Source organism: Nicotiana attenuata, chromosome 12 (genome assembly GCF_001879085.1).
Source record: "Nicotiana attenuata strain UT chromosome 12, NIATTr2, whole genome shotgun sequence".
NCBI classification, from domain to species: domain Eukaryota; kingdom Viridiplantae; phylum Streptophyta; class Magnoliopsida; order Solanales; family Solanaceae; genus Nicotiana; species Nicotiana attenuata.
The window spans coordinates 28,273,182-28,285,514 of NC_032000.1; the positions used below are offsets into that span (position 1 = coordinate 28,273,182).

Genomic DNA, 12,333 nt, shown 5'->3' on the forward strand with positions numbered 1-12,333 from the left:
CCAACTAAATTAGGTAAAGGGTTAAAGGGTTTTGGTTTTTGGGTTTCGGGTTTCCGTACTACTACTAACTAACTTTACGGTTTACGTTAGTCGTTTTGACACTATTATGGTTGTCGTGTTGTGTATGAAATGATAGGGGTATGTTGGGCTGTTTGTGATTGTTTTGACTAGTGTGAAGTCATATATATAGGGGAGGTGCTGTCCATTTCATTGTAAAATAGATTGTGGTTGATACATAACGCTTAAACGATAATGAGAGTGTCATTTCTCTTATTGTAGACTAAGGAGCCGTGAAATTGCATAGCTTGAGGTTGGGAAGAATATACAAGGTATGTTAAGGCTCTTCCTTCATTCTTTTGGCATGATCTAAAGTGAAACGAACATAAACGATACGCTATTTCATAATGAATCTACTCCTAGCAACTAAGGTTGTCCATGTTATTCTTTCCTTACAAAGTTATTCCAAGAAAGTGTATATGATCCTTAAGTCCTAGTGAAGTTCATATTGATGGTATGATGTCCATAATGTTAATCGATGGTGCAATGACCTTATGTCACTCCAAAAGGTTTAGAACGTGATTCCATGAGTCCAGCATGCATTATATATGTATCTATTTTACTCTACCGAGCCGCGCTATAGTCGGCCGGGTATGGCACCTATTGTGCAACCACTGATCAGTTGGGTTTACCGAGCTCCACGTGGCCGAGTACGATCTACCGAGCCTTATGATGGCCGGGTACGTTTTTACCGAGTCCTCTTTGAGGCCGGGTATGATATGATGATGATGATGCCCACAGAGGCGTATGTTTTTAAAAGTTTATGTATATATATGTATTATGCATTTCATGTCAGTAGCCCCAGAGGCACTCAGATGTTACAGGTTGTATCTCCTCTATCTCTCTTTATATTACTGTTCTTATTTATGTTTTCCTGCCTTACATACTCGGTACTTTATTCGTACTGACGTCCCTTTTGCCTGGGGACGCTGCGTTTCATGCCCGCAGGTCCCGATAGACAGATTGACATTTCTCCTAGTAGGCTATCAGCTCAGCGAAGGTGTTGGTGTACTCCACTTGCTCCGGAGTTGCCTATTTGGTCAGTATGCTTTGGATATGTATTGATTGGTATGGCGGGGCCCTGTCCCAACCTTTATGATTTTATGTACTCTTAGAGGCTTGTAGACAGATGTCAGGTGTATGGATACTTGTAGGGCCTTGTCGGCCTATGTTTTGAGTTTACAAATGGTCATGTCGGCCTTATAGGCCCGTATGTCACATGTATAAGTTTGTATATCATGTTGGGTCATCATACGTTAAGTATTCCCTTATTTTTTATTCTTGTTATCTCATGAAGGGTTTTCTAGCTCATTTACCCATGATAGTATGATAAGAAAGATATGTTACGTTGGTACTCGGTTGAGTAAGGCACCGGGTGCCCGTCGCGGCCCTTCGGTTTGGGCCGTGACAGTTTGTTGGGCACATGCCCATGTTGTCCAGCCAAAGGCCCAATGGCCTAATCCTATTCTCTTTTGGTTTCCAATCTTATTTGGAATTGGATTCGGTTTATTCCTATTTTGAGTGGGTTTTGGCTTTAAGAGAAAGCACCACTCATGATCTATAAATAGGACAACCTTGGAGAATTATTCTATGCTCATTGATACAAGTCTTTGAAAGACTTAAGCACATAAGAGTGGGTTTTGAGAGAGCTTTCATCAAGAGAGAAGAGAGAAAAAAAGGTATTTGTTTTGCTGCAGATTTTTATTCCGACCAGCCAACTTCAAATCACGTTTTTCGATTTGTTAACCGTTGGATCGGGCTGAAATTTTTACTGAGTGTTCGTAACATCTTGGTCTTGGATTTGAACGGTGGAGATCGGATTTGGAGGCTCGTAGCATCTGATTTCGAGCCTCGAACAGAAGTTTCATTTTGTGAATTATACTCTTTCTTCAATTGATTAGTTGTTGCTCTTGTTGCTATTGTTGCTCCGTGTTTGGCCCTTGTTGTGTAGCCAATTTGGAGAACTTTTGTAACCCTCTTATTGTTATAATGGAGCTTTTTGGATCTTTGTGATCCCGTAGTTTTTACCTTCGATTTGAAGGGTTTTCCACGTTAAAATTTGGTGTTCTTTATCTTCTTTATTTTCGGGTTTGCCTCTTCCTCGACATAACATTTCCATCGTAATACAAATTGGACGAACCAGAAATCAATCAAGCGAAGTACATAGAAGCTTAATTACAGCAAATCAATACAAAGCCATTGAAACTCGCTTAAGTTTGAGTTAAAAAATTTAGGTTTTTCAAATTATAATTCGTTTTGAGTGGGTGTTATTGGAATAGGTTGAGTACATCTCAAGGAGTTTAAATCTCAATTTTGGGACAATTTACGTTGATTTGAGTTAGTCTGAATTGAAATTTGAGACAAATTTGAAGTAAAAGATGAACATGAAAGAAGATATGATGTGTACCCTGGTGTATCATTTGTGTATCTTATATGTTCAAATGTGTGTATCTGATCACGCCCAACTATGCCTTATAAAAAGAACTAAGCGGTCGTTGCAAATATAATTCGGTTTACAAGTCCGAAGTCGAATCCCATAGAGAACTAAGGCTTAGCTACAGCTGCTCAATATTGCTAAGAAACACAAGTCCAAACAATTTCCTAATAATAATGATTATAATGTTTATTTTTAACTAATTAACTAACAACTATTATAAAGCAGTAAACTTATCAACTAACAAGGATGAAATTTGAGACAAGACTAAGCAGGTCAAGAGTTATGATTTCCCCAATTGTCGGAATCCTTCCCGCTATGCCTTATATAATTTCGCCTAAGTATTCTCTATCAATCATGAGTACTTGGGTGTCATAGCTCTCTCTCGAGCAACTACCACAATATACTAGACGTATTCTCTCGAACTGCGCTAGCTGTCACTAATTCACCGTTCACTACGATCGCACCAAGGTTTAGTTGTCTCTAATCCCGCCTTTAAACCCTCCGTATTGATCTCGAACATACGATTGGAGTGATGTTGTTCAACAACTACCTAAGTACGTATTCTCTCGAGCAATATACACACTAAATAGGCACAGTTAATTGATGGTCATTCAATCAACAACAATAAACACGTAGTTGAACAAGTAGAGAAATTCAACGGCTCAATTATATAAAAATATAACAAGAATTTATCCTACAAAAGGTTCTACCAAAAATCTAGATAACAAATAGCTATTCATAATAGTATGCCAAACTACAATACTAGAATTCATAACCAATAATGAAAATAGGAAGCAGGAAGTGAAAAGCTCATAGAAGAATTCGCCGCCTGCTCCTAGCGTGTTCTTGCCTCCTTAGGCTGAATTCCATCTCCAAAAATGCCCCCATTTGGTTGAATCTGCCCTAAAAACGGCTTTCCCCCGGTATTGGCCTGTTTAGGGAGTATTTATATGCTAGGGTTGAAGTCCTTGAGTCCAAATTCGGGTCGGAGTATTTTAACCCGCGACTTTTGATTACCGTGCTATAGACCTCGCGTAGCCTGGTCTGTAGCGCGGTCAACCTGGCTATATACCTCTCGAAGCCTGGTCTATAGCGCGGTCGAAACCTCGCGAAGCCTGGTCTATAGCACGGTCAACCTGGCTATAGACCTCGCGAAGCCTGGTCTATAGCGCGGTCAACCTGGCTATAGACCTCGTGAAGCCTGGTCTATAGCACGGTTAACCTGGCTATAGACTTCGCAAATCCTGGTCTGTAGCACGGTTTGGATAATTGATGCTTTTGTGCTCTTTTCTTGTATTTTTGTCCTCTTTTTGTGCAACTTTCATTTGACAATTCCTTCTGATGTTCCTACACATAAAACAATAAAATGTAGCTTAAATGTCGCACAATAACTCATTAGACCAACAAAATATAGGGCGGATAATGTGCTAAAAGTATAGCATTTTGGCCTCACATCACCACCCCACACTTAAACGTTGCTCGTCCTCGAGTCAACCACCAATTTTCATTAACCTAGAGCACTTTATTTTCTTTAAGCACATGTGAAGCACACCATACCTATGACTATGGTTGATAGCAACAATTAAATTTTAGCATATGTCTTCAACACACACTTCCCTTTACTTTATGCAATACTTCAAAAATTTATTCATCAAAGACTACATGCTTATAGCAATCCTAACCTCACAAACCGACTCAATATCACAATGCATTCATGGCTTGAACACTTGACATCATAGAGAAATCTAATAACGTCACCTATCCCTTGCGAAATCATGTGCCCTCACAACAAGAACAAGAGAGTAAGTTGAATCCACACATTCAAATCAAATGCTCAAATATATTTTAAGGACTCACATATATCAAAGAAATCCCTCACTCTCACAAAGAAGTCACATGCATGTACAAAGTACCATAGGCTTGCCCATTATGTAAACCTCTAGTAATGTAGGCTTGCTCGATCTAAAATCAATTAGGCCTTTCTATGGTTTTATGTGGGCTAAAGGAAGGGTAAGATATATTTTGGATTAGTGGTTCATCCTCTCAAGCACTTTAACACATCACATAATAAACTTCAAGCGCAAATTCTTCAATCCACTTTAATTTTACAAACAATAAAAATATTTCCTCTTTCTTTAAGCACTACATTAATTCATACACACTAGCAAGGACAAGATATGCTTATTTTCCTTTACTACATATTTTTTTTTTCTTTTCAACAATACTCTTTTTTTTTTCTCTTCTACCATTCCTGCTAGTGGTGTATTCCTTACAATACGGTGGATCTTTCATTCTTTCATTGGTTCCACTTAAAATCCACCCAAGTTCTATCCTTACTTCTTTTAGCGCTCATTTTACAATTAAAGTACTTTAAGAGGTAAAAGGATCAAAACAATGACAATTAAGAATATATGGTATAGGCTTGTAATGTGGTTGCCAAATAAAAGTCTATAAGCTCAAAGGGTTGACTAGGGATAATTTAATTGTGGTAGGCATTAAGTTCAAAAATATCAAAGAAAGCCTAAAATTATTTTTCAAATCGAGCAAAGCCTAAAATTACGCTTCAACTCACATGTCGGACAAGTTCTAGACTCTAATTCAATGACATGGACTATACAATTTCTCACCACACATGGAACATGACTCACTAAGGACGGTTCCATTCCAATGATCAAATAATTGCAAATGTTCACGGAGCCACAACATATTAAGCATCAAGCACAAAGTGACACAAGCCAAAAAAATGAGATATAGGCGTCAATAACATATTATCTACCCAACAAGGCATCATAAGCATTTTCAAACCATAAGGAAGGTACTACACATGCTAGAGCCTAAATATGCTACTATCAAACAAGTCAAAATGGCGCCTAGATATTTCATCTTCCTTCTTTTATTCCCTAAATCCTATTTTATTCTAAAAATAAAAATAAAAAATATGACCCGGTTTAACTACATCCCATGGAAAAGAACCGAGGAACAAAGACAAGCCACAGGGGATTATTAATACCTAAAGTAAAAATTAAAAGACATAATTTTTGAATTTTTCTATTTCTATTTGTTTGTATTTTTTGTTAGACTTTAAACCCTCAAGAAAATTGTCTAGGATATCCATCGTCGGGAAAATTCCATTCTTTTTCCATTTTTCTAACAAAAGCATTATTCAATTAAATTAACACAACTAAAGTAGCATAGAAAATCACTCAGACAATCTCCTCACTCCACACTCAAAATTGTGCATTGTCCCCAATGCACACCATAAATAACAAGAAAGTGAAAGAAACTCCCTGGTAGGCCAAAGGCCGAAGCATCAGCAACTCGTGGGATACTCAGACTTCTCCCAAGCCCGGTCCTTCGTGCGAGTACCTCACACTTAGTTCCAACCATTTTGTTTTCTTTTACTTCCTTCTAATGGATTTATTTTTCATGCTCAAACACTATGACATAAAAAATAAAACAAAACGACAGTACAAGAATATTATATTAAAAAAAGTAAGAAAATTTAAAAAAATAAGAAATAAAAGAACGCAGTAAAGTTGGGCTGCCTCCCAACAAGCGCCTGATTTAACGTCGCGGCACGACATGAACTATTTTTTGCCCCCACTTCGAACTTATGAATTAGACCCCAAGTTTTGCTTCAAGCTTGTGATTATGTTCCTGGGGTGGTGGAACGAATCTAACTGGCCCAATGAAATAATGTAGTATTCACTTCGTGGCCTTTAGATGAGGTGTGTAATCCCGACTTTCTGGAAATAAGAATTCCGGAATGTAGGCACCATGTTCCTCATTCTTTGACTCCTCAAGTGGGTCGAATGACTCTATTTCTATATCATCATCCAAACATAATGTGGAAAAATGTTTGCAGTGTGGACTAATGCGCTCACCTACATGAACATTTGGACTGTCTACATCCTCAAGACCAATGACACTAGAGTCAATTAAATATGTATCCTCAATATCCTTGGTTGACTCTAGTATTTATAGCATCGGCATCCTCAAATTCTAGTTTGATTGATTCCTGGTGTTCTACTCTGACCTCCTCCATTAGAACCTCAATTTCGGTAATGCATGCTCCTTTTGGTTACTATCCACAATATCAGCTTGTTGAGCATTAAATGCTTTAACTAATTGACTCACTTGTGCCTCCAGGTTATGAATAATTGCCTCTTGCCTTTGGATAGTATCACATAGCCTTTGTATTTGCAGTTTTTTCTCATTACCTTGTTCAATGAAACACTTTAACATATCTTTGATCTCCTTCAGGTCAGCTTCCCGGGTTCTTTGTTCCTATTAACTTCACAAGAAAATATAGAGCCATCATAATAAGGAGTTGGGGGAGGATAAAAAATACAAGCACAATCATAAAAGTGACCATCTTGACCACCACAAATATCACATACATTCCAGACATAAGATTGAGTTGGTGCACATAACTCGCTCTCGGAAATATTTTGATAATTTTGCCACATGTGGTTTCCTCCACAATAAGCATTAGAAAGATCAATAGTAGAATTACCAACATCAAAACTCTCATAATTCCACTACAAAAAAAAAATTTGGAATTAGCTAGGAACATCGTCGCCAATCTGTCGCTAAATCACTCGTAGCTAGCAGAATTTCTTGATAATCTGTCGCTAAATGAGATTAGCGACGGATTTTTCTGTTTAGCTACAGAATTTGTCCATCGCTAAAACCAGATTCTCTAGTAGTGTTCCAAGATGCCAAGTTTCTCAAATCAACAAGTAAAACAAAAATAATAAAAAAATCAAATATAAAAATAAAAATAAAAGTTCAAACTTGAAACTTAGCAATATGTACGCCTATAGCTACACCGTTAGTTCCCCGGAAACGACGCCAAAATTTGATCACGCCCAATTATGCCTTATAAAAAGGACTAAGCTGTCGTTGCAAATATAATCTGGTTTACAAGTCCGGAGTCGAATCCCACAGAGAACTCAGGCTTAGCTACAGTTGTTCAATATTGCTAAGAAACACCAGTCCAAACAATTTTCTAATTATAAAAATTATAATGTTTATTTCTAACTAATTAACTAACAACTATTATAAAGCAATAAAATTATCAACTAACAAGGATGAAATTTGAGACAAGACTAAGGAGGTTTAGAGTTATGATTTTTTCAATTGTCGGAATCCTTTCCGCTATGCCTTCTATAATTTCGCCTAAGTATTCTCTACCAGCCGCGAGTACTTTGGGTGTCGTAGCTCTCTCTCTCGAAACTACCACAATATATTAGACGTATTCTCTCGACTACGCTGCCTGGCACTAATTCACCGCTCACTACGGTCGCACCAATGTTTCGTTATCTCTAATCACATCTTTAAATCCTCCGTATTGATCTCTCACATACGTTAGGACTGATGTTGTTTAACAACTACATAAATGCGTACTCTCTCTCAGAGCAATATACACACTAAATAGGCACAGTTATTTGATGGTCATTCAATCAACAACAATAAACACATAGTTGAACAAGTAGAAAAATCCAACATCTCAATTATATAAAATTATAACAAGAATTTATCCTACAAAAGGTTTTATCAAAACTCTAGATAACGAATTAACTATTCATAATAGTATGTCAAACTACAATACTAGAATTCATAACCAATAATGAAAATAGGAAGAAGGAAGTGAAAAACTCATAGAAGAATTTGCCGCCTTACTCCTAGCGTGTTCTTGCCTCCTTAGGCTGAATACCATCTCCAAAAATGCCCCCTTTTTGTTGAATCTTCCCTAAAAACGGCTCTCCTCCGGTATTGGCATGTTTAGGGAGTATCTATAGGCCAGGGTTGAAGTCCTTGAGTCCAAATCCAGGTCAGAGTCTTTTAACTCGCGACTTTTAATTACCATGCTGTAGACCTCGCGTAGCCTAGTTTGTAGTGAGGTCAACCTGGCTATAGACCTCGCGAAGCCTGGTCTATAGCGCGGTCGAAACCTCACGAAGCCTGGTCTATAGCGCGGTCAACCTGGCTATACACCTCACGTAGCCTTGTCTATAGTGCGGTCAACCTGGCTATAGACCTCGCGAAGCCTTGTTTATAGCACGGTTAACCTAGCTATAGGATGTAATATTTTAAAATGGTATTTATTTAAAATAAATAGGGTACTAAGGTTTTCTATAGGGTGTAAAAATTCCTTTTATTTTTGCATAAAATAAGGAGGGACACAAGTTAAATAGTGGCCTCATATAAGGTCATTTGTGCAATTGGTGAAAGAGTATTGTTTTCCTAACCCAAAAGTTAAGGGGGTTGAATTGAATTTACTCACACAATTAGTTATTTTTCCAAAATGAAAGAGTTTCAATTCAATGGGCACGTCTTGGGACAAATTCTGAGGTTCCGTTCCAAGATTCTGCATCGTCTTTAAATCTCCAGAGGAATTTAGTTTTGGTCGTTGGGAAAGAGAATGGTGCTGGTATTAGCATTGGGTGATCTTCACATCCCACATAGGGCAGCTGATTTACCTCCAAAGTTCAAGTCTATGCTTGTTCCTGGCAAGATCCAACATGTCATCTGTACCGGTAACCTTTGCATTAAAGTGGGTTTTCCTTTTATTTATTTACTTATGAATTACTCTTATGTAGTTGATCAAGAAATTCTAATTTCCCATGTTTTCTTTTTTACTATATCAATTACTACATGGATGGTCTAGGACAGGTCAAGTAATCTAATTTTCTGTGAATTCAGATATTGAGGTCTTAGTTTTTTTATTTTTTAAATAAAAAATTTGCATATTCAGAAAATTACACAAAGTGTGTAGTGTGTGTGTGTGTGTGTATATATATATATATATATAAGCTTGATGTTTGAATCACTTCTGTATTCGGGATACCCAAATGCATTTGATAGACCACAGGTCAAAAGTTGATTTACAATAGCTTTTCAGCAAAGTTGTTGTATGTGCAATATGCAACATTGTTGTCGGTGGCGGAGCCAAAAGTGTTACTAAGGGGGTCAAAATACAAGGAAGTAAACTCATGAAGAAGTCGAGGGGAGTCAATATATAATATACATAAAAAAGAACTTTCTACCTAGCTACACACTATAATTTTTCGCCAAACTGATTACTCCCTCCGGTCCAAAATAAGTGACTTTTTGGCCCCTTTTTTGTGGTCCAAAATAAGTGATTTTTTCAAATTTCAAGAATGAATTAATTATTTTTTTCCTACATTGCCCTTGGAGTTAATAGTGTTGGAGTATGTGTTAGGAGTGTTTATTTGAAGAGATAGTAAAGGTTAATATGGTCAATTTCATTGCTAATTAATGTTAAAAGGTGGATTTCTTAATCTGTGTGAAAACAGCCAAAAAATCACTTATTTTGGACCGGAGGGAGTATTATTTACTTGTGTTTTACTAAGGATAAGTTTGTCTCGAGAACTGGTTTTCCTCCCACAAGCAATGAATAAGGCCCGTTTGTCCATAAAAAAAATTCCTTTTTTTTAATTTTATTTTCAAAAATGTGTTTGTCCATAATATTTGCAAGTTTTTGGAAGTTTTTCGAAAATGAGTTTTTCAGAAGAAAATTTTTTCCCCACTCACAAAACTGCAACATTTTTATCAAGTGAAATGCATGTCCAAACATAATTTCAAATTCCAAATACCATTTTTCAACTTAACTCTAAATACTACTTTTTTTCAATTTTCAATTTTTATGTCCAAACACGTAAGTTTGATTTCCTATATTCATTGCAGCATTGAGATTGAATGTCCTTGTCGTGCATTTGAAATAAGAATTTTCTATCTGAAGTATTGATTTCTATTAGGTCTGGGGACATTCTAAATGATAGTGAGTTTTGAAGCTAAATGGAATGATAGAGAGGTTGTTCTAGCAAGAGATAGATGTGTTGTGCACTCGGGAAGAACTTCTCGGCTGAGAAAGGCTTACCTGATTGTTGTTCATCTCTTTGAACTATCAAGAATAAGACTGAGAGGAAGAAGGGTATGCATTTCACGTCTAAAGTAATGGATTGGGATTTCATTTTTCAGGGGAAATGGAAGAAGTCGTGGTAGATGGTGAATGCCCTCTCATTGATTAAAATAGTTGACGAGTACGAAGTATCCCATCACACCATTACCAACTATTACTTCTTCCGTTTCCTATGAAGCATGAAATCAAAATAAGACTGAAGGTGGCAATGGTCCAAAACCAAATGTCAAGATGTGGTATGATAAGTTGTTGGAGAATATGACTCTGAAAGATCACTTTCCATCCATTTACAGCCATGTAAACTGAGAACTTTAAATCCCTTCTGCAAGAGCTGGAAACTGTGACACTTTAGGATGATAAAGAGTGACCCCACATTTTGGAGTGGCAGCAAGAATGGTAAATTTATTGTTAAATCTTGCTACGGGGATATCGTCTCAATCAGGTGAAGAAGAAGACCACTGGCCATGAAGAATTATTTGGAAAACCAATTAGATTTCTTAGGATAGATAGCATCATGCAAAGCATATTTGGCACATGGCTACTTACAACAAAAGGGGATTCCGTCTCTGCAGTAGATATTTTATGTGAGACGAAGCTAATGAATAAGTCAATCATCTCCTTCTACTTTGCATACGGACATGGAAATATGGATAATATTCCTGAATATCTTTGGAGTCCAGTGGGTCATGCCAGGCGTCATGAATAGGGGCGGAGGCACAAGCCGCCCTACGGGTTCGACCAAACCCAGTAGTTTTTGCTCAAACAGTATATTTGGTGATTTGAAATTCATGAAATATGTATAATTATTAAATCTATAACCCAGTCATTAACACTTGAAGCCGTGGTCCCAAAATCCAAAACCCATAATGTTGAAATCATGGCTTTGCCTCTGGTCATGAAGCAAGCTCTTCACTGCTGGGAAGGACATAAGGAGCGGCAGAGATACTGGAGAACAAGTCCTTTATGCATTATTGGACAATTTGGATAGAAACGAATCGTAGATGTTTTGAAGGGAGAAAAGAAAATTTATCTCAAGTATAGATGTGATGTAATCTATATTTATGGGACAGAAATATTTTAAATGGGATATATCCTATAATGGACTTGCTAGAATCCTAAAATGCTTAGAAGGAGACAAGTACGTTATTATTTACCTCTTTGTACCTCCTTGGTACTGAATTTTAATAAAATCCTTTACCTTTCACATCAAAAATTACTACCAAGTATTGACTTCATGGCTTGTGTACAAGTTCATTTTCTTGGCTGGTAGTGTTTAACAAACTTTTGTTTCCACAAGGCATTATTGGTGGTTAATTGCTTAGAAATCTTTTTAATAATAAAAAAAGAATGTTGAACTGCTCCTTTTCAATTGATGATCATGGACATTTTCCTTTGAATAGACTAGGTGGCGCTCATTTTAAGAATCTCAGTGAGGTAGTTCGCTTTTTAACATTACAAGTCAGAACCTTGTTAAGTGAGTTGGAACTTGATATAGCATCTTGGTGGAATGGATCTCATCGGTGGAATAGCATAGCTCTCGTGTGTGTGTGTGTGTGTGTGGAAACTCTATTCACTGTTCAGTTAACATTATCTGCCCCAATTGTACAAGAGCAAACTTTTGTGGAAGTGCAAGACATGACATTGTTTCGGGACATTCTTTCTTTCCTGGCAGTTAATCTTATGGTGAATTTTGGTAGCCTGAAATACGAAGCACATGTCTTTGAAGGCCTGGCATAAGTGAGGCGAGTGCCTTTTCTATCACATGCTGGTAACATATCTGACATGGTTGAGCAGAAGTGTTTTCTGTTTGGATCTTTACCACTTGACAAGTGGAGTTACACCAAATAAAGATTTAAACCTTCTAAATTAGGAACAAATTAACCTCCCCCCC

At 37.2% G+C, this 12,333-nt stretch overlaps 1 protein-coding gene across 1 annotated transcript in view; it reads left to right on the plus strand.

Annotated features, from left to right (window-relative positions):
• Nucleotides 8,751-12,333, plus strand: part of LOC109235493 (vacuolar protein sorting-associated protein 29) — a 5,124-nt gene continuing 1,541 nt past the window's right edge. The window contains exon 1 of the mRNA XM_019401629.1: nucleotides 8,751-9,053. Coding sequence (XP_019257174.1) covers nucleotides 8,922-9,053 — 132 coding nt within the window. The 5' untranslated portion in view covers nucleotides 8,751-8,921. The remainder of the gene's footprint in view (nucleotides 9,054-12,333) is intronic.